The 23,897-nt window shown below is 44.3% G+C and overlaps 1 protein-coding gene across 1 annotated transcript in view; it reads left to right on the forward strand.

Annotated features, from left to right (window-relative positions):
- The first annotated feature begins 1,547 nt into the window (after nucleotides 1-1,547).
- Nucleotides 1,548-23,897, forward strand: part of nmbr (neuromedin B receptor) — a 55,458-nt gene continuing 33,108 nt past the window's right edge. Inside the window, exon 1 of the mRNA XM_070890935.1 lies at nucleotides 1,548-1,951. Within this exon, the coding sequence (XP_070747036.1) occupies nucleotides 1,548-1,951 (404 nt within the window). The remainder of the gene's footprint in view (nucleotides 1,952-23,897) is intronic.

Consider the following 23,897-nt stretch of genomic DNA (forward strand, 5'->3'; position numbering starts at 1 on the left):
TTGCAGGTTTACTTAATTAACTGCATTTATACTTATATTTGAGATTTAAACGCATGATTTCAATTGTTAGTGCAGGCCTCTGGATTATTGCTCCAGCAACATAACCACTATGCTAATGTAACCCGAGTGTGGGGTGAACATTGGCCAGTCTGCTGGACTGACTTGGTTAGTCATGGAGTCAGGGCGCCCTCCAGCACGGGAAGGGCTGTTCTTCCAGAGCAGGATATCGGGGGTTCGGCTTCAGAAAGGTGAAGCACACACAACTCGCAATCCCCACCCTCCACAATCTCCTCACCATGTATATTATAAATTGAGCGGGTGATGGCATTAAAGAGTTAAATATCCTTCGGATTCAAAGAAAGCAAGTCGGATAGCAGCCCTGGGATTTCAGATAGATGAGTTAGCGGCTAAGCCGAGGCAGAGTGCTTATTGCCATGAACATGGAGGCGTTCCCCGGAGTTTATTTTAATTGGATTCAGCAAGAACTTTCGTCACACTCCACATGAACCCAGTGACTTTTACAATTTCGTCTCCACTTTGATACAATGAATGGGACCACTCTGTTTCGGCAGCAGTCGGTAAAACAGCGTCCTTTTGAGAATTGGGTAATAGAAATTGCTCAGCGAGGGAGCGAGAGATACTCAGAGGAAGAAACATCAGAATTCAGGGAGCAATCTTAAAGAGATTGGGCGAGGGAGAATAAAAGCAGTGCCCGAGAAAATGGTGAGAGAAAGAGAGGGCTGAGAGTGAACGAGAAAGGAGGAGGGCGAGGGAACCCGAGAGAGTGAGCGAGAGAAAGACAGAAGGGAGTGGAAGAGAGAGAGAGAGAGAGAAGAATCCAAATGAGAGAGAAAGGGAAATAAAGGAAGTAAGAATCAGAAAAAGGGAAAGTCAGAAAAAAGAGAATGAACAGGGAGAAGGAAAGTGTGAGAATCCGACAGACAGCGCAACTTGTCACAGCGAGAGAGAGATAAGTCCTGAGTGTGAAAAAGAGAGAGAAAGAGAATCAAGGAGTTAAAGAGAACAGCCGTGGTCGAGAAGGAAGAGAGCTTCACGGTGTCAGCACCGTGCCTGGTGAACAGCTCCTTTTTACAGTATCGCACACTGTGACTTCAGAATCAGGCACCATTTCAGCACCCCAGCATCGGGACAGCTCCCCTGCCTGCAAATCAGACTGGGACTGAACTTCAGGTATTTCCGAAGCTTTTTTAAAAAACTTCTGTTAATATATATTATTGTGAATAACATTTAGAAATCAAAATCTTAGCACAGGTTGTTATTAAAGAACATTCTTGCGAATATTTTGCCGAAATACCGACCGACTTGTGTTTTATGTTCCCTTGTTCTTTCATTCTGTCTTTCAGGTAACTTGTTGCGTTTGGGCTGAGGGGCGGTGAGCAAGCTTGCCGAATATCGCGACCACCCAGTGCATTGACTGACTATTACAGAGCTGACCTCAGGGGAGCTTGAAGCCATTGCGGACGAGAACGAAACGCAGCCTTTTCCAGGTTTTATTTCCCTTGGGAAGTTGAGGACACTGTATCAGGATGGCCAGTGGACTGTTCTCCAACAGCACCTTCCTCTCCCCAGATAAGTCAACTTTGAATAACTTTACCGAGGAGATCGTCTACCTCGATACGGTGTTTTTCGTGATCAGATGCATCGTTCCACCCATTTATCTCCTGATCATCACGGTGGGCTTGTTGGGCAACATCACTTTAATCCGAGTCTTTGTGGCGAACAGCGCCATGCGAAATGTACCCAACATCTTCATTTCCAGCCTGGCCGCCGGGGACCTGCTGCTTTTGGTCACCTGCGTCCCCGTGGACGCTGCCAGGTACTTTTTCGAGGAGTGGATCTTTGGCACGGTAGCTTGCAAACTCATCCCCCTTATCCAACTCACCTCGGTGGGAGTGTCCGTGTTCACATTAACAGCCCTCAGTGCGGACAGGTAAGCAAGATCTCCAGGCAGTCCGATAATCAATCAATCTATCTATCTATCTATCTACCTACCTAACTATCTATCTAGCTATCTATCCATCTATCCATGAAGTTGTCTTTCTATCTGATGGTCTATTGTCCATCTATTCATCCCAATTATAATTATAATTAGGTTAATGAAATAATATGCAATATACCAATATCAGAAAATAACAGCATTGAGAATGCTGTATTTAAAAATTGAAGGAAAGGGGACATACGGAAGTTACACAAAGGCAGACCAATGACTTGCCTTTTCTGAGGGATGGAGGAATTTCAATATATTTACCAAAAGTGAAAGGACAGAGTTCATGGTACCCTAACAAGTAAGACCAACATCCTTAGATTAATTACAGAGGGAGCCCCAATGATGAAAGAGCAATGCTCCGATGTTCCCTGCTATCACGTTCCCCTTTAGAGATAGAAGACTCTCAAACCTTCTGTATGATATGATTAGAAAAAAAGCTGGCATTCTTGAAAGGGCAGTCGCAAACATGCCATTGATAGGCAGTATGTTAATCTTTTCAGTAGTACATACCCTTCATGGCTTTCAAAAATATGTCTAGAATCTCTAATGATGAATGTTAGCAGTTAAAATTAAAGAGATACATAATGGTGGGGATTACAACTTCATGCATTCAGTGGAATCTCTACTTGAACTCCGAAAAAATTGAATTTCATTGTGTGCCCACTGCATGATGTTGTATACGAGTGATGAAGAGTATGAAAATCATCATCATAGGCAGTCTCTCAGAATCGAGGAAGACTTGCTTCCACTGTTAACATGAGTTATTAGGTGGCTGAACAGTTCAATACAAGAACCACAGACTCTGTGGGGCAGATAGTCGTTGAGGAAGGGGTGGGTGGGACTGGTTTGCGCACGCTCTTTCCGCTGCCTGCACTTGAATTCTGCATGCTCAGCACCCTCCCGGATGCACTTCCTCCACTTACGGCTGTCTTTGGCCAGGGACTCCCAGGTGTCAGTGGGGATGTTGCACTTTATCAGGGAGGCTTTGAGGGTGTCCTTGAAACATTTCCTCTGCCCACCTTTGGCTCGTTTGCCATATCTACACCTGAAATTTACTGTAGCCAGCCAATGAACACCATTTGTTAGACTTGCCCTTGCTCGTTTAATTTCCATGAGGTTTTGCACAGTAAATTGCTGCAAGTGGGAGATTGAAACAGTGAGGCACTCTCCACAGCGCATCTGGGTCCTATTTGAACAGGACAAGCAACTGTGTATCTCCTTAACCAATCAAATTGAAGAAATGTTAATGAGCAGCGCAAAGTCTGAACCAGGAAGTGTAAGTTAGAATAATGAATTTCATGTCATATAAGGTACAGAAAGCAAAATAAAGATAGGGAAATAAATATTAGATGATGGGTAGGGGGGGGGGGGGGGAGAGAGAGAGAGAGAGAGAGAGAGAGAAAAGGAGACAGACAGAAAATGTAAAAAAAATAGTATTATAAAAAATCTCAAACAATTAAAAGCTGAAAGAATGAGACTCCGCACTTGTAAAAGTTAATTTGAAATGCCAGAGAGATTGTTTTGCAGTAATTAAGACTTATCACGCTGTTTTAAAAAAAGTATACTTAGACTGAAATGGACATGCTCTAACTTTCTGTGTTGAGTTTGGTCCATATCTACGACATCAGTACAGGAACTTCATGCTGCTCAATACATCTGAATGGGGAGCCTGACAGATGCCCTTTAGGCACAGTTCACCACGTTATCACCAACTTCTGGATTTTCTCACTTAACTGCGCTTCTGTGCTTGGCTGAAGTTCTTATCCAATCTACGTAAACAATGGTGAGTGCCATTGGCCTCACCATTATTTTTACAGTAAGCTGTGGCCCACAATTAACACAAATGTATTCATACTTAAGAGCTTTATTTAGATGCGTTTCCTAGTGTGCGATATGGTGGGGAGGGGTCATAGCAGATGAAGCAGTGTTCACAACAAAAAAACAGCATTTATATAACTGTGTATATTATTATTGGTGGGTGCAGTAAAGAAGGGGAGAGAGAATAGAACCTGTGATACAAAGTGCTGGGGAGGACGGCATGGCAGGATAGGTGAAGAATGGAGAGCAGATGCTGAAGACAGGAAGTCGCCAGGGAGAATCGAGAAATAAGCATCCTTCTCTCATCAGGTCTTTGCTTTCCAAACCTGTTATGCCTTTTTTGCCCTCTGGATTTCTGTGGCGACCTTAATCAACATTACTGACATTCCTATCTTGTTCCCATTCCTGCTCTCCTCTCTACATCATCCGTTGTGCCAGATGATTCGACTCAATCAGGTTTATGAGGGTGAATGACATTTAAGTAAAATACAATTCTTCTTCTAGCAGTATTAAAATTCATTCCAAGAGTTAATATTTAATCTGCTTTTCCTTAGATGAATGAACTGTTTGCAAAACATGGGTTTTATATGATAGGGAGCCAATTATTTATTTGTATTTTGCATAGCTACCTGGGGAATTGTAAAGAGCCATGTGGTGGGGATGGGAGGGTTCCTTCGGTTGCTAATGGTTATACATTATACATATAGTGGGATGGTTTCATGTGTTTATTTTTCTAACAGATCGGATTTATGATTTTGCTACAAAGACAGACCAGAAAAAATCTTCCCACTTTGCTTGCAATGTTGCTAACACACAGGGACCAGAGGAAATCATCTCTCTCATATCTTCAAATCTGTAACAGAATGATAGAAACTTACAGCACAGGACAAGGCCATTCGGCCCATCGTACCCATGCTGGCTCTCTTAAAGAGCAGTCATGCTCAGTCCCACAGCCCGGCTTTTTGTCCGTAACCCTGTAAGTTCCTCATCCTACAAGCACCTATCCAATTCCCTTTTAAAGTTATTGATGGAATCAGCTTCCACCACCTTTTCAGGTAAAACGTTTCAGATCCCGACGACTCTCTGAGTGAAAACATTTCTCCTCATCTCCCCTCTAGACCTTTTGCCAATGATTTTGAATCTATGAACCCTGGTTATTGACCCACTTGCCAGAGGAAATATTTTTTTTCAACTTACTCAATCAAAACCTCTCATCATCTTGAAAACCTCTATTTGGTCATCTCTTAATCTTCACTGTTCCAAGGAGAACAGTCCTAACTTTTCCAAGCTCCTCATAACTGAAGTCCCCCATCCCTGGTAACATTCTGGTAAATGTCCTCTGTGCCCTTTTTAAGGTCTTTACATCTTTCCTAACATTTGATTAACTTGTATATTAATTCACTTCTTAGACAGATGAGATATTCATCATTCTGTTTGGCTCCGTCAAAAACTTTGGCCACTGATTCCACCCCCTCACTGGTTGCTTGCTCAATCAGTGTTCAACCTTGATGTCCTGTTTAACCCTGAGCTGAATTGCAAACGCCACACACCAGCCGCCACCAGCTCCATAGCATTGCCCACCTTCACCCCTGCCTCTACAATAACCAGAACTCTCATCCATGCAATTGTCACCTCCAGGTTCGACTGGTCATTGGCCTCATGAGCTCCACTCTGCCTAAACTATAGCCCATCCAAAATTCCACCAACTGCATCTGATTCCACACTGTCCCACTCTCCTATCCCAATGACCTCACCAAACCTTGTTGAATCCCAAACCCCCAGAATATTAATATCAACATCTTTGTGTTTATTTACAAATCTCCCCATGGCTGTATGCTTCCATACCTCTATTACATAGAAACATAGAAAGAAACATAGAAATTTACAGTGCAGAAGGAGGCCAGCCGACAAAGAGCCGCACGGCCCTCGGTCAGCAACTCTGAAGGTTACATTTAAACCAATGAACAATGAACAATGGTGGAAAGGTAAAGAGCACCCAGCCCAACCAGCCCGTCCCACACAACTGGGACACATCTTACACTGAAACATTCTACACTCCACCCCAACAGGAGCCCTGTGATCTCCTGGGAGAGGCAAAAACCAGATAAAAATCCAGGCCAATTGGGGAAAAAAATAACCTTCTTCAATCCTGCATTTCAATTCATGGCCTCTGCACTTTCAACCTGAGCTTCTTTTGTGCTCATTCCGCTTTTGATGGCAAAGCCTTCAACCATCTTGGCCCCAAACTCTGATGTACTCTCCCTAAACCCCTCTACTGTGCCAACTTTCTGACCTGATACAAAGCCTCCTCAAAATCTACCTCTGCGACTATGCCTTTAGTCACCTCCCTAACTTCATTCCTTTCACTAAATGTCTGTTTGCACCTCTGTTGAGCACTTTGAGACATTTTATTACAGTCAATGCACCATGTAAATGCAAGTTGTTAATCTTTATACTTTGAAACATAGCAACATAGAAAATAGGTGCAGGAGTAGGCCATTCGGCCCTTCAAGCCTGCACCACCATTCATTATGATATGGCTGATCATGCAACTTCAGTACCCCATTCTTGTAGGTGGATAAATCCCCAGACTTGGATGAAATGTAAACCAGGCTGTTAAGAAAAGCAAAAGAGGAAATAGCAGAGGCTCTGACCATCATTTTCCAATCCTCTCTGGCTACAAGTGTGGTGCCAGAGGACTGAAGGACAGCTAATGTTGTACCTTTGTTTAAAAAGGGAGAATGGGATAGACTGAGTAATTATAGACCAGTCAGTCTAACCTCAATGGTGGGAAAATTATTGGAAAAAATCCTGAGGGACAGGATAAATCTTCATTTGGAAAGACATGGTTTATTAAGGACAGTTAGCATAGATTTGTTAAGGGATGGTTGTGTTTGACTAACTTGATTGAATTTTTTGAGGAAGTAACCAGGAGGGTCGATGAGGGCAGTGCATATAAGGTAGTGTTTATGGATTTTAGCCAAGTTTTTAAGGTCCTACATAGCAGGCTGGTCACGAAAGTAAAAGCCCATGGGATCCAGGGTATTTGAGGAGCTCTAACAAGGCAAGGGAATACACATTAAATGGTACGACACTGAAAAGTGTAGAGAAAAGTGGAGTGCAGATCCACAAATCCATGAAGGTAGCAGGCCAGGTAGATAAGGTGGTTAAGGAGGCATTGAATACAAGAGCAGGGAGGTTCTGCTTGAACTGTATAAAACAATGGTTAGGCCGCAGCTGGAGTACTGCATGCAGTTCTGGTCACCACATTACAGGAAATGTGTGATTGCACTGGAAAGGGTGCAGAGGTGATGTACAAGAATGTTGCTTGGATTGGCGGATTTTGGCCATGAGGAAAGATTGGAGATGCTGGGTCTGTTTTCTTTCGAACAGAGGAGGCTGAGGGGAGACCTGATTGAGGTGTATAAAATTATGAGGGGCCTGGATAGAGTGGACAGGAAGAATCTGTTTCCCTTAGCAGAGGGGTCAACAACCAGGGAGCATATATTTAAAGCAATTGGGGGGAGGTTTAGAGGGGATATGAGGGGAACTTTCTTCACCCAGAGGGTGATAGGGGTCCGGAACTCACTGCCTGAAAGCGTGGTAGAGACAGAAATCCTTTCCACATTTAAAAAATACTTGGATGTGCCCTTAAAGTGTTGTAACCTACAGGGCTATGGACCAAGAGCTGAAAAGTGAGATTAGGCTGGATAGCTCTTGGTCTGGCGGCGTAGATACGATAGCCTTCCTCCGTGCTGTAAATTTCTATGATTCTATAATTCTGTGATGCTTCCAATAAACATACAGCAGGCACCACCACGGAGACATCAGAAGAATTTGTGATTGAGTGATGTTCATCCATTCCTTCAGCTGTGCTTTTGCAGCTTTTTCATCATACATATGGACAGATTTCTCATTTTTCCAATATCCCTCTATCACTTCATGCGTTGACTCATACTGGCAGCTCATTGGGATCCCATTGTTCTGTATGAGTATTTCCTCCCGAAGTCTTAGGCTATCTGACCACGACGAAGCACGTAACAGCAAAGCCCGACTCAGACCCTACCACATTGGATCATTTTCACCTTTGGCGGATGGTGTAAAATTGCCGTTAGCACACTGGCAGCCTGTTATATTTCCAGCTTGATTTTTCTTTCAGTTCACTTCATTAGAGAGGAAAATTGGACGGGGTGTAAGAATCACAGAATAGACTCAAAGAATGGTTACAGCACAGAAGGAGGCCATTCAGTCCATTGAGCCTGTGCCGGCTCTCTGCAAGAGCACCTCAGCTACTACCAATTCCCCCCTTTTCTCATTAGCTCTGCAATTTATTTTCTTTCAGATACTTATCCAATTCCCTTTTGAAAGCCACGATTGAGTCTGCTTACACCACCCTTTCAGGCAGTGTATTCCAGATTCTAACCATTATAGGCAGTCCCTCGAAATCGATTGCTTCCACTCTAAAATGAGTTCTTAGGTGACTGTACAGTCCAATACGGGAATTACAGTCTCTGTCACAGGTGGGACAGACAGTCATTGAGGGAAGAGGTGGGTGGGACTGGTTTGCCGCACGCTCCTTCCGCTGCCTGCGCTTGATTTCTGCATGCTCTTGGCAACGAGACTCGAGGTGCTCAGCGCCCTCCCGGATGCTCTTCCTCCATGTAAGGCGGTCTTTGGCCAGGGGTTCCCAGGTTTCGTTGGGGATGTTGCATTTTATCAAGGAGGCTTTGAGGGTGTCCTTGAAAGGTTTCCTCTGCCCACTCGGGGCTCGCTTGCTGTGTAGGAGTTCCGAGTAGAGCGCTTGCTTTAGGAGTCTTGTGTCGGGCATGTGTAAAGAAACTCTTCCTTATGTCACCTTTGGACCTTCTGCTAATCACCTTAAAATGGGCAGGTGATCCATGAAAGTGAAAATTAGCTCCGTACACTTTCTAGTGGGGCCATCCACTAGCAATCAAGAGCAGGGACCTTAGCTGATCCTTGCCTTCCTAGCTCAGGAATAATAAGGCTTATTGCAGCGATCTCATCTTTTAAAAAATGTGTTCTCGGGATGTGGGTGTCACTGGCAAGGCCGGTATTTATTGCCCATTCTCTCATTGCCCTGAGAAGGTGGTGGTGGACCTTCTTCAACCACTGCAGTCCGTGTGGTGAAGGTACTCCCACAGTGCTGTTGGGCTGTGGCGGTTTGATACCAACTGATCAACTTGCTAGGCCATTTCAGAGGGCTGTTAAGAGGCAACCACATCAGCTGTGGGGCTGGAGTCACATAGAGGCCGGAAGGGTAAGGACGGCAGGTTTTCTTCCCTCAAGTTCTTTAGTGAACCAGTTGGGTCTTTATGATCCGACAGCTTCATGGCCACTTTTACTGATGCCAGCTTTTTATTTCCAGCTTTTTCTAAAAGCTGAATTCAAATTCTCAAACTGCAGTGGTGGGATTTGAACTCTTGTTCTGTTAGGTTATTAGTCCAGGCCATTTAAGGTCGACTAATATATCCCAGAGCAGAGACGGGAGCTGAAACCTTGCTACTAGCGTGAGCCAGTTCCACGTGGCAGGTGCATTTACACAACTGAACCAGAGGGGGAGCTGGCACCACAGTTCTTCCTTGGAGCATTGTTGACGGTGAGCTATATGGAGGAACATCTTCACAAACTGCAACAGTACTCTAATTCCAGGCTAGGCAAAAACTTTATATAGGGCTAGATATTCCTGTTGTCAATAACAGCAGACAAACCCTCAGTGCATCCATGTGACACTTAAGAGGAAGTTAGATAAATGCATCGGGGAGAAATGAAGAGTAGGATATGTTGAAGAGATGGGAGGAGGCTCGTGTGGAGCATAAACACCGGCACAGACCAGTTGGGCTGAATGGCCTGTTTCTGTGCTGTAACTTCTATGCAATTCTATTTAATCTCAACAGAGGCCTTAATCTGTTTTACAGGCGGGCAGAAACATCAAACTGACATGACACAGATAGATAGATTTTTAACCAATAAGGGTATTAAGGGTTATGGGGAGCGGGCGGGTAAGTGGAGCTGAGTCCACGGCCAGATCAGCCATGATCTTTTTGAATGGCGGAGCAGGCTCGAGGGGCTAGATGGCCTACTCCTGTTCCTAATTCTTATGTTCTTATGTTCTTATGTTAAAGCCGTTATCCAGTATTCTTGCCAACAATTTCTAGCCATTTATGCTTCCATTACATTCCTGCTATGAGGTGTGAATGTATCCCTGATCGATACACATGCTAATCTATCTGTGCACGGCTTGGCTTTCTTGTGCTGTGTTTGATTTGATCGCAACATATTTACACTCGAGTTTCATTTATACTTGTCTCTTTTGCTGTGCATATTTACTGACCCCCTTCCCCCGCAGGCTTGCCCTCAGTCACCGCGATAATTGATGTTTACACACTCCCACTGTTAGTTGTATTCATGTGGTAGTTTGTTGTAGCTCAGCTGTTGGGTTCTGTTGTGACTGGGATCTAAATGTGTTCTCTTGTTTGTGTCCCAGCCCTCATGTCTCATGTTCTTCAGTGAGCTGCAGCACTGTAAAGAATCTTTAATTTACTATTAATTGGTTTCTACATGGCTGGTCTTATTTTGGTCGCTTTCTTTACCTCATCTAGATGTTTGTTGTTTTAAACAATCTTCAGTTTTCACTTGAGTAATAATGAATTCAGTCTAATGGTTGTAACCACTATTTTTTTTTCTATTTTAACATAAAAACAATCTAAGTGTTAAATATAATTTCTTCAGAGTATAACACAATTTACAAGCGGAGTTTTGTCAGCAGATTTGAAGGTAGGCATGCGCTCAATTTATGTAGGTTTCTCTCTCTTCAAACTTAACACAAAATGCTTCTTTTTTATGCTTTATTCTTTTTATCAAACTGGACGTGGCCATGCCTTATTTGGTAGGCTCTGGTCAATGCACTGTCCTTCAGCCGATTCTTGCGCACACAAGTTTACATTTCTCGTACATCAATATCCTATCGCCTTTCGCGTAGGTTGCAAAGTTATGTGATGGGATGTTTACAGTATGGCATTACTATAAACATCCCAAGGCCTTACTTCAATCTTGCTTGGGAGATCTGTAATTCTCTCTCTCTCTCTCTCGACTGTTGCTAGGCTAGGGGATCTTTCCCTCCCTCAATGTTGATCTTCAGTAACGTCATCCTTACACATGGGGTCAGTTTCCACATGCACACTGATGGCACTCAGCTCTACCTCCTCTTGGGATTATAAAACCCACATGCACATACAAGTGCACACACACTTGGGGAGGTGGTATTTCTGATCACCAGCTTCCCATAAAAGTTACGACAGGAAATAGAATAAAAGAAAGATATGCATTCATATAACACCTTTCATAACCGCCAGATGTCTCAAAACATTTTACAGTCAATGAAGTACTTTCAGAGTGTAGTCACTATTGTAATGTAGGAAACATGGCAGCCAATTTGCACACAAGCAAGCTCCCACAAACAGCAATGAGATAATGACCAGATTATTTGTTATGTTGATTGAGGGTTAAATATTGAGCCAGGACACCAGGGATAACTCCCCTGCTCTCCTTCGAAATAGTGCCGTGGGATCTTTTATGTCCAGTTGAGAGAGCAGACGGGGCCTCGGTTTAACGTCTCATCCAAAAAGGCAGCACCTCCACCATTGCAGCACTCCACTGGAGTGTCAGTCTTGACTTTTCTGCTCAAGTTGCATGGAGTGGGACTTGAACCCCCAATGTTAAGTCTTGGAGGCAAGTGTGCTACCCACTGAGCCACAGCTGACACTGGGAGAATCCTCTTGTAATCTCTCACTCAGCCACCATAACATCACTGCAATCTGCATTTATTGGCGTGCAGTGCTGTAAACACGTGTCCTTCTTCGCAGAGAGTTTGCTGAACAAAATTTTTGGTAACTTTTAGGAAGCAGATTGCTGAATTGATCAGTTAAAAATATCCTGCAGGCAGACACTGTGTTATGTTGCTGTGCACTCCTTTAATTGTGTGCCGTCCAGACATACAGGAGAGAGAGATACTTGCACCAGGTTTATTTCCCTCGGGGAAGTTAGTTCTTGGTTCAAAACCATTGCATATTTACCTTATCAAGTCAGCCTTTGGGGGACCCACCTCAGGCAACAAATTGTCTGGTGCCTTGTTCTGTCAACCCCCCTTAAAAATAAATCCGCCGCAGAAAAACATCACAATTGCTGAGTCCACAGAGCTTCCTCTACAACTGATGGAGCTTTGATTCCTTCTGGGGAGCGGAATATGGAATGTGGACTGCAGCTGTGAGTACCGGCTGCTCCCCCGGCTGCTGATAACTGATGTTATTTTGCCAGATGTGAGAACCGTTCATTGTTTCACGTTGTTTATATGGATTATATTTTGTTAATTTTCCAGAGGAAATCACCACACAGCTTATTTTATAAATAATGTGTCTGCATGTATGAGTGTGTATGTTTGTCTGTGTGCGTATGCACATGCTTGTGTATGTGTATGCATGTACGTGTGTGTGTGCTTGTACATGTGTGTATGTATGCACATGTTTGTATGTGCATGTGTGTGCATGTACATGTGTGCATGTGTGTGTGCTTGTACGTGTGTGTATGTATGCACATGTTTGTGTGTGCATGTGTGTGCATGTACATGTGTGCGTGTGTGTGTACTTGTGCATGTGTGTATGTATGCACATGTGTGTGTACATGTGTGTGTGTATGCACACATTTGTGTGTATGTGCATGTATGTGTATGTGTATGTGTGCGTGTATGTGTGTGTGTGTGTATGCAAATGTTTGTGTGTATGCATGTAAGTGTGTGTGTGTGCATGTACTTGTATGTGTATATGCACATGTTTGTGTATGTATGTACATGTGCGTGCATGTATTTGTGTGTGTATGCACATGTTTGTGTGTGTGTGTACATGTGCGTGTGTCTGCATGTACTTGCGTGTGTATGCACATGTTTATGTATGTGTGTATGTATATGTGTGTGCGTGTGTGATGGTGTGAAATTCACACTGCCTAACAAGTGGCTTCCACTTCAGTGGAGGCTTACGCGCCATTTCATGGAACAGAGATCTTGGCTCGTTACAAAAGTCATGTGGTTCAATTCTTGTTGAGCTATTTAATTCGCCTGATTACATCTGATGTTCCAAGATCGGCTTAACTAACTGTGGGCAGTAAATTAAAATGTAAATTAGTGGCAAATCATGCCCGCGTGCTTGAGCAGGACATAGGTTTTATTGCCCTGCATCTACCACCTACCTAATATTAATGGCTGCTACACATTCACTTTCCCCCAGGACTATTATGAAAAAACTTCTGCTCACTGAATGTATGTTTATTTACTATTCCTGTTTGAATTTACTTTGCAATGGAAAAGTTGCAAACAAAATTAAAATTCCACCTGAAAGGCCAACATCGATAATCCTGGAGGTTACCAAGGCTTGAAAGATTAAGGGAGGTGAGGTAATTCAAGTATACAAAATCAAAATACTGCGGGTGCTGGAAATCTGAAATAAAAAATAAAAAATGCTGGAAATATTCAGCATCTGTGGAGAGAGAAACAGAGTTAACGTAAATCAAGTATTGGTTTGGTGATTCCAAGCCAGGGTTTTCGCAAGGACTGCAGTGAAGAATAAGCCCCAGCACTGTTTTCTTAAGGGCAATGAGGGATGGACAATACACGCTGGTCCTGCCAGTGACATCCACATCCCACGCACAATCAAAAGCTTGTCGGAGGAAGGGAAGGCTAAGGGAAGTAAGGAACAGACTTGAATTCCTGGGAGGAATTTGAGTTAGGAATTTAAGATATGTCAAGTATGAGAAGAAGCCTATGGTCGCACCAGAATTCTGACTCTCCCAGCCCAATATCCAATTGTGTTTTGAAAATCTTCTAAAGCGTGAGTCCCGACTGTCTATTCTGGCAGATTATTCCAGCTATTTATCACCCTTTGTGCAAAGAAGTTCTTTCCAATATGTGATCGAAAGATTATGAGGGGGCTTGACAGGGTACATGCAGAGAGGATGTTTCCACTGATGGGGGAGACTAGAACTTGGGGGCATAATCTTAGAATAAGGAGCTGCCTGTTTAAAATTGAGATGAGGAGGAATTTCTTCTCTCAAAGGGTTGTAAATCTGTGGAATTTTCGTTGCCTCAGAGAGCTGTAGAAGCCAGGACATTGAATAAATTTAAGACAAAGATAGACAGCTTCTTAACCGATAAGGAGATAAGGGGTTATGGGGAGCAGACAGGGAAGTGGAGCTGAATCCATGATCGGATCAGCCATGATCGTATTAAATGGTGGAGCAGGCTCGAGGGGCCAAATGGCCTACTCCTGCTCCTATTTCTTATGTTCTCATGTAAATTTATTTTCACTATTTATGCACTATTGCACCAGTATTTTGAAGTAATATTAAGAGGATGCAATGAGTCTTGCTTTAAAGCCAATGAGAATGAAGGGAGGTGGAAGAGTACAGAGGATGATGGATTTGTTCCTGTGGGGGAATGAGAGAGGGAAGTTTAAAGGAACGCTGACCAGAGCTTTTCAAAAATAGAGAGGAGACAGGATGTGAGGGGGAGATCAGTAATGTTGGTTGGTCACTGTTGAGGTAATACTTCAGAGACCAGACCCCTCGTCCGGGTGAAATACGCCCGCACTGTCTCAGTTGCTTTTCAACCAAGACCACCTCTGGTTCTTCTAATGAGTTGAGTCGGGTTAGTCTTAATTCAGCATCAGGTCTTTATTTCCCGAGCATATCCACAGGGAGCCTCTCTCGAACGCTCGAGGTGGAACACTCTGCAGAATGCAGAAATGGTTACATTCTTATACCTTTCACGGTCCCTGTCCATGTGCTCCTGGAGAGAGTCCCCACGGCCTTGCTCACAATCGTTCTCCTTGATTATACTATAGTTGCGTATCTATCGATAGTCGAAGGTTCTTGGCTTGCTTTTAATCCATTTAGTACGTCTAGCTTATTTACCTTGTTTGCCCATCTGACTCCACATTCTTGAAATAGTGACAATGGCAGTTTGTTAATTAGATCAGTATCCAGTCTGCGTTCTGCAAATAGATCAGTATTTCCCTGACAATTTTCTTGATTGAATTTCCATCATGCTACAACAGTCACGATTATACTTACCTCAGCGAGTCCGTGGTGGCGATGCCGATGGTGGGTCACGATCCTGCTGCTGGTTCCAGCTTGCTCTGTGAAATGACTTTCCGTTGATTGTTAAACCCGCTCAGCACACCTCCCGGGCCAATTGGAGGAAGCGGGTCCGGTGATGTCATTTGATGATGCGTCATCAGCCGGTTTCCTTAAAGGGGCCTTGGCCAACTTTCTTTTGACATCTGTGCTATCAGTGTTCTACAGCATTGAGGTGCTGCAAACACTGACAATTACTGCACAGAGGCAGAGGGCTGAACCCAGGATCTCCCATGACTCCCTCCATATGCTTATGAAGGGAGTCATAAGATGCAGGGAGGTTCTCTTCCCTTCTCTTCCCTTCCGATGGGCAAAAGAGACCTCCCCAGGAGACCTAAACAGCCTAGTTCAGAGGAGAGCACAAGAAGGGATGTGATCAGGATGATCACAGTGGGTGCAATGGCACAAACCTTTCAATGATCTCAGTAGATCACGAAACATTAGCAGTACAAAGCCACATTCAACCTCATCCTGCTGTATCTCACATCCCCACCACTCTGCCTTCCCTACCCTATTTCCGCATATCCTTACTCTCACCAACTTACCTTGCAAATCTACCCATCCCTTTCTCTATCTACATTATCACATTCCCATCTCTCTTGCCAACCTTCACACTCATTGTCATCCTAGTCCACTCGTACCAACTAACAAAGCACAAGGGTAGCCACTTGAATGTGTTATCCAATGTTCATGTAAAGTTTCTGTTAATATGCTGTCAAACAGTGATACCTTTATTTTCAATACTTTCCATTCTTGGGCCGATTTGTGTGCACCTTTGGAAGTGGTTTAGTGAGTTGCAGTGAATGGTGAGACATAACGGAATCCCCCCCACAGTGGCGATGAGTGTGAAAGGAATGACTTGGATATTGTAGGGATGTTTATGGTGTTAGTGGTGTCAACCTGGAGCATCATGTGGCAGCCAGGGTGTACAGCATTAAATGAAATAAATCTGGCCATGGTGTAAGGCCATTCCTGGCCTCCCAAGCAGCAATGTAGTCGGGTGCTGATGCCCTGTGTCCTGTGCAGCATCAATTGACTGTGGAGAAGGTTGGCGTTGTTGTTGGTGCTGCTGGTGTGCCTGGTGCTGATCGTGGTCAGATTCTGAGGACCAAGGTGAAACAATATAAGTGGTACCCATGCTGATGGAATAGATGACAGGTGAAGTTGAGATGACAGAAGTAATCTGTCAATGGCAAGAGAGGTTGTTCCAATGAGGTGACACATAGAAACATAGAAACATAGAAACATAGAGTGTTTGCTCCAAACACTTGCAACCTGCATAAAGCTCAATCTGTCTTCCAAATGCAGTAAGCAACAGCTTCTGTGTTTGGAAAGTGAAGAACTTCGAAGTGGGAGCTTTTAAAACATATTTCAAGCTGTCAGGTAATCAGCTGATTCAATGGCCATTCAACTCCCGCCTCAGCTTAACAGACGTGATCCCCGAGCAGCGTGGGCCCTATGGGCGAGCAGTTAAACAGAAAAGGTAGGGCTAAATGTATTATTAATGATCTGTCAACAATGCAATAATCAACTTAATGGGGTTCCCCGTCGCTGCGTGTTGGGTTTGCTCAGCGCTGACAGACGTGACATTGAGATGGTAGGTTGACAGCACTGCCCTAACCCGCTGTTAAAAAACACATTCCCACCCGACCTGCCACCGATCCCGCCCACGGAAAAATTCCGGCCTAAGTCTGCATCAGAGAGACTGCACTGCAAAACATTCCAGAGAGGAGTCGCCGGGGTAATTTTGAAGCCTCCTTTTCGGCAGAAATTAGGCGCTAGTGCCCCCAAACAGTGGGAGAATGACTTACTGCCCCAATCCTGAAGACACTGAGGCCGATCATCCCCAGGGCCTATCGTTAAGTGGCCACAGCTCTCACCTGAGTTAGGCACTAGGGGGCCGAATTTGCCCAAGGCCTCCGCCTGCCCAAGTGCCGCCCAAAGTGGCCGCCGATGACAGGCGAGGTACCCGACGGTACTTTCAGTGGGATATTCATGAAGAAGGTCCCTTGAAGGTTGGCGTACGCCGCCAATCTGGGTGGCAGCCGGCGGGAGGTCTCATTCTCGGCAGCAGAGGTGCTTGCCACCCAAGTGCCGCCGAGGATGGAGTCGGGCCCATGGAGGGTCGAGAGCTAAAAATAAAAATCATTTACTAAAAATTGAAAAACTATTGGAAGAGCTTCAGGGGACCCTATCAAGGTAAATCGCTGTGGAAAAAACAATAAAAAAATGTTCACCAACCTTTTTCCAACGATCTTCCTACTTACCGTCGGGGACAGACCAGCCTCTATGCAGTGGTCCACCCCCGTTCTGCCACCAACTCCCATTGACTCTCGCCTGTCCCCAATCTGGCATCTCGGCAGGAGGGAGTCTACTTACGGCCGTCCGCTGATGTCGGCGGGCGCTTCCCGGTGGTTCTCCCCTCCCACTCACTGCAGACCACGTCAAAAGTGGCACTGAGCAGATGTTGCAGAGGAATGTCGGCGGCAGTGGGCGGTAAGTTGATCAGTTTCGGCCCCTAGGGTCCTTTGATGCTTCCTGTCTTACATTGCAACAGTGACTACACTGCCAAAGTACATCGTTGATGGTGAAGCGCTTTGAGACATCCTGAGGCAGTGACAGGCATTATATGGGGTATGGTAGCATAGTGGTTATGTTATTGGACCAGTAATCCAGAGGCCTGGACTAATAATCCAGAGACATGAGTTCAAATCCAAGAATGGCAGCTGGGGAATTTAAATTCAATTAATTAAATAAATCTGGAATTCAAAAGCTAGTGTCAGTAATGGTGACCATGCGACTACTGGATTGTCATAAAAACCCACTTGGTTCACGAATGTGCTTTAGGGAAGGAAATCTGCCATCCTTACCCGGTCTGGCCTATATGTGACTCCAGACTCACAGCAATTTGGTTGACTCTTAACTGCCTTCTGAAATGGCCCAGCTAGGCACTCAGTTGTAACAAACCACTACAATAAAGTCAGCACTGTGGGAATACCTTCACCACATGGACTGTAGCGGTTCAAGAAGGCAGCTCATCACCACCTTCTCAAGGGCAATTAGGGATGGGCAATAAATGCTGGCCTTGCCTGCGATGCCCACATCCTGTAAACTAATAAATAAAAAATTATTTTATTTCTTTAGTGATTAAGATTGAGAAATAAGAAGGGAAATAATTTTATGGAACAAGTCATTTAACATTAAGTTCCATTTTATATTACATTCTATATAGTTAAATCTTAGAATTAAAGACTGCAAAAGTAACTAACTTTACAATGTCTGTACAGAGGTTAACTACAGCCTGCATCTGTATCTGGCCTGCACATGTTAACATTTAGATTCACTTTATCACGCTAAACTTGAGACTCAATATTACTGTTTTCATAGGTGCACTCCTTTGGTGTCTTGCTGACCCTAAAACACCAAAGTTTTCTCGTACAACTCGGGACCATAAGACACCAGAAGGTCGATTGAGTGTGGGTAAAGGTACACAGTAAATGGTAGGACACTGAGAAGAGTAGAGGAATAAAGGGACCTTGGAGTGCATGTCCACAGATCCCTGAACGTAGCAGGCCAGGTAGATAAGGTGGTTCAGAAGGCATATGGGATACTTGCTTTTAGGGTGTGGGGGAGGAGTCAGGTGAGGGACAATTTAGATATCTAAAGAGAAAGGTCAGTGCGATAGAGCAGTGTAGTGATTTGGGTAAAAATAAGCAGGAAGGGACAGAGGGTTGAATTTTGGTCACCATTCTGCGGTGTTTTTTTGGCTTACGCTGTTTTTTTTGGAGCAGACTAAAATCTGCAAGTTTTGGCAGAGTCTCTGCGCCATTCTAAAGTAGGTACGCCCGATTTTTTTAGTTCCCGATTTTTTGACGTCACTGGGGGCGGAACCTGCCGGGTGCGCCATTTCTGGCCATTGTAGTGAGTTTGGCCAAGTATGATTTTTTTCTAAAATGGCGCACTGCACCATTCTGAAAACCTGCCTTATGCTTAAGGAAATCGCCGCAGAGAAGACGGCATTCTTTCAGCAAAGCTGAAGACACGGTGGCCGGGGGGGGGGGGGCGGGGTGGTGGAGATGGGGGGATTCAGACTCAGATTCAGGTTCAGATTAAATTGCACAGTCCAGTGGAATAACGTTCTGTGACTTATTCACTAATGTCAAAGGTTGTGGAGTTCCCTTGTTTACGTGCAGTGCGAAAGGTTACTTAACTGTCCAATAATGTGAATAATATTTACCGTGCTCACTGCAAGGTCACTGTGCATTGAGTTGAACATTTGGAGGACTAGATTAGCAGTGGAATAAAATACAGCAAAAATTCCCTCATTCATTACAGGATTACCTTGCAGCAGGAAATTATTCTGGTACGCACCTATCACACTGCTTTATGATATCCAGCATTATAACATTATTTTATTATAAATGATGCACCACAAGATTGAAAATATCCAACATTGAAGGTTAAAATCTTTTAATTATTTAAAAACTGTTTGTCACGGAGTCGTTCAGCACAGAGACACAATTAGAGTAAATCTAGAATCTGCACATTAAAAATAAAAGAAAATGATAGAAACACACAACAAGACTGTCTGCATCTACAAAGAGAAAAGGTAAGTTCATGTTTCAGGTGAAAATCCTACATTATGAAGAAAGAATCAGAACTATACTCATTTTCATGGGCGAAAAGAATGAGGCGAGATATAATCCATGTTCATAAAATGCAGAGAAGACAAATTACACAGATGGCAACGGGCCAATGCGGGGGCCTTTCGGCCCGGGATCGGAGGGGGCCGGTGATGGGGGGGCGGGATGGTGGGGGCCTTTCGACCCGTGATAGGAGCGGGCCAGTGCTGAGAGGTTGCTTCCCCTGGCTAGAGAGTCTAGAACTAGGGGGCACAGTCTCAGGATAAGGAGTCGGCCATTTAAGACAGAAATGAGGAGCAAGTTCTTCACTTAGAGGGTTGTGAATCTTTGGGATTCTCTGCCCCAGGGGGCTGTGGATGCTGAGTCTCTGAATATATTCAAGGCTGAGATCGATAGATTTTTGGAGTCTAGGGGAATCAAGGGATATGGAGATCAGACAGGAAAGTGGAGTTGAGGTCAATGATCTGCCATGATCTTATTGAATGGTGGATCAAGCTCGAGGGGCGGAATGGCCTACCCCTGCTCCTATTTCTTATGTTCTTATATTTTTATTAGCTGAGGTCTAGAATATAAGAGCAGGAGGGGTTATGCTTGAACTGTATAAAACACTGGTTAGGCCAAAGCTAGAGCACTGTGTGCCATTCTGGTCACCACATTACAGGAAAGATGTGATTGTACTAGAGGATGTTACTTGGACTGGAGAATTTTAGGTATGAGGAAAGATTGGATAGGCTGGGGTTGTTTTCTCTGGAACAGAGGAGGCTGAATGGAGACTTTATTGAGATGTATAAAATTACGAGGGGCCTAGATAGGGTGGATAGGAAGGATCTATTTCGCTTATCAGAGAGGTCAACAATCAGGGGGCATTGACTTAAAGTAATTGGTAGGAGGTTTAGAGGGGATTTGAGGAGAAATATTTTCATCCAGAGGGTGGTGGGGCTTGGAACTCACTGACTGAAAAGGTGATAGAGGCAGAAACCCTTTCCACATTTAAAAAATACTTGGATATGTCTTGAAGTGTTGTGACCTATAAGGCTACGGGACCAAGAGCTGGAAAGTGGGATTAGGCTGGATAGCTCTTGGTTGGCCAGCACAGACACGATGGGTCGAAATGGCCTCCTTCTGTGCTGTAAATTTCTATGGGCTAGACTTTCAGCACATAATCGCCCATTTACCGTCTATATAAGTGCTGAGATTCAGGATATCGCCCATATTTGATGATAAATGGAAACTAGCCCCCATTTATTGCCCATTTATTGCAGGTGCAACTTTTGGCATACAGGAATGAGCTGAATTGTCTGTCTTATTTAAAAAAATATATGACTTCATCACTCGTGCAAGGCCCAGAATACTGTTTATAATGGAAACTAGCGCCCGATTGTCGCCCAGGTTATTGCCGAGCGCTACTTTCGGCGTTTCACCATATTGCGCCCAAATGATCGCTTGCCCAAAAAGACGTTCAAGAAAAGCTGCACTCACCTGACCTTAACACGGCAGTATGGAGGAAGTTTAATAAAAGGCTGTTTGAAGTGGTTGGCAGCATTGAGGTAATTCATGAGTGATTTTAGGGGCGTTTTTGAATCTTGCCAATCATCTAATCACATTGTGGTTAATTTCCAGTTTATATTGTATTTGCTGAGGACAATTTAAGAAGACACAATAGGGCATTTATAGTGATTTATAGTGATGAGGCCTGTAATTTCTCAACCAGTAGTGATGACTACTCAGGTGCTGCAGAATAGAGATGGGAGAAGGTTCATTGAGGAGCATTATGTGCCCAATCAAAGAGGTGGCAGACTGCTGTGGAGGAAGAGACTTTACACCCAACGCATTTACAGGGATAAGCGATCATACTTGGACTTGTCCGATAACACGTGCGATAGGAGGCTGCGCTTCCAAAAGGAGGTCATCAGTGAGATATGCAGCCTACCAGCACCATCAGGACTGCACTGCCCGTTGAGGTTAAGATTACTGCCGCATTTTCCTTCTATGCATCGGGCTCCTTTCAGGCCTCAGCTGGCAACATTTGCTGCATCTCTCAGCACGCCACACATTGCTGCATTCGACATGTGACTGAAGCCCTTTACGCACGCAGGATGGACGTTATAAACTTCCTTATGACCAGGGAGGGCACAGAGTGAGAGGGCTTTCAAGTTCTTGAGAATAGCAAACTTCTCCAAGATGCAGAGAGCAATAGGCTGTACGCACATCGCTGCGAGCACCTTTACAGGATGCAGAGGTGTTTTGGAACCGAAAGGGATTCCACTCCCTCAATGTGCAGCTCATTGTCGACCACAAGCAAATAATCATGGCAGTAAATGCAAATTTTCCAGGCAGCATCCATGGTGCGCACATTTTATGTGAGAGCACTGTCTCTGACCTGCTTAACAATCAAGATCACAGTCGGATGCTGGGGAATAAAGGATATGGTCTTGCCAGCTGGCTCATGACCTACCCCCTGCGTAAGCCCGAGACAGAAGCCGAGAAGTGCTACATCGAAAGCAATATAGCCTCACACAATATCGTCAAAACGACAATTGGAGTTCTGGACCACTCAGGAGACAACCTACAATACCACCCTGAGCAGGTCGCTAAGTTCATTGTGGTGTGCTGCATGTTCCAAAACCTAGCTATCAGGAGAGGACAGCCATTGCCAGATGGAACTGCCGGTCCACCTCAGGACAGAGGGGGGGGGCGGCAGAAGAGGAGGACGAGGAGGAGGAGGCTGAGGACCTCGGGGAGGACAATCAGCCTGGCGATGAACCCATGCCACCACCATCCGCCCCTGCGCCGCCCCCCCCCGTCCCACTAGAAAAGGTAGTTATGCAGCTGCAAAACTGTTGCATTAGCAGTTCATAAATGAACGCTTTGCGTGGTTACATTGGTGACAGTTACAGTTGCATTATGTTTCATCCTTGCCTGGCCTATCCATTCTTTGCAACCCTTGTATTGATGTTTAACCTTACGTTATTAGAAGACACTGCACAGCAATTGTAAAGTTAAATAAAATGTTTTAATAATTTAACAAGTAACGTAAAAAAAAAATTTCAACAAACTATAACACCCATCCACCCCCCACACACAACAGTCAACAAAATGTCTCCAACAAAAATACATTTTTAATTAAGGTAACAACCTTCCACAACTTCCAACATTCAATAAATTTTTAACAACAAAAATAGATTAGGCACCCCCCCTCCCTACCTGAAGCCAGATAGAAAGAAGAAAAGTAAAAGTAGAGGGCAGAGAAACCCAAGGCAAAAAGCAAATAGGGGTAGATTGCAGCAAAATTCTAAAGGGGCTAAGTGTGTTAAAAAGACAAGCCTGAAGGCTCTGTGCCTCAATGCGAGGAGTATTCAGAATAAGGTGGACAAATTAACTGTGCAGATAGCAGTTCACGGATGTGGTGTAATTGGCATCATGGAGACATGGCTCCAGGGTGACCAAGGCTGGGAACTCAACATCCAGGGGTATTCAACATTCTTGAAGGATAGATAGAAAGGAAAAGGAGGTGGGGTAGCATTGCTGATTAAAGAGGAAATTAACGCAATAGTATGGAAGGACATTAGCTAAGATGATGTGGAATCAGTATGGGTGGAGCTGTAGAATACCAAAGGGCAGAAAACGCTAGTGGGAGTTCTGTACAGACCACCAAACACTAGTACTGAGGTTGGGGACAGCATCAAACAAGGAATTAAGGATGCGTGCAATAAAGGTACAGCAGTCATCATGGGTGACTTTAATCTACATATTGATTAGGCTAATCAAACTGGTAGCAATGCGGTGGAGGAGGATTTCCTGGAGTGTATTAGTGATGGTTTTCTAGACCAATATGTCGAGGAACCAACTAGAGGGCTGGCCATCCTAGTGTGTAATGAGAAAGGACTAATTAGCAATCTTGTTGTGCGAGGTCCCTGGGGAAGAGTGACCATACTATGGTAGAATTCTTTATTAAGATGGAGAGTGACACAGTTAATTCAGAGACTAGGGTCCTGAACTTAAGGAAAGGTAACTTCGATGATATGAGACGTGATTTGGCTAGAATAGACTGGCGAATGATAGTTAAAGGGTTGACGGTGGATAGGCAATGGCAAACATTTAAAGATCACAAGGATGAACTTCAACAATTGCACAAGCCTGTCTGGAGTAAAAATAAAATGGGGAAGGTGGCTCAACCGTGGCTAACAAGGGAAATTAAGAATAGTGTTAAATCCAAGGAAGAGGCATAT

Source organism: Pristiophorus japonicus, chromosome 9 (assembly GCF_044704955.1).
Source record: "Pristiophorus japonicus isolate sPriJap1 chromosome 9, sPriJap1.hap1, whole genome shotgun sequence".
In the NCBI taxonomy this organism is placed as follows: Eukaryota; Metazoa; Chordata; class Chondrichthyes; family Pristiophoridae; genus Pristiophorus; species Pristiophorus japonicus.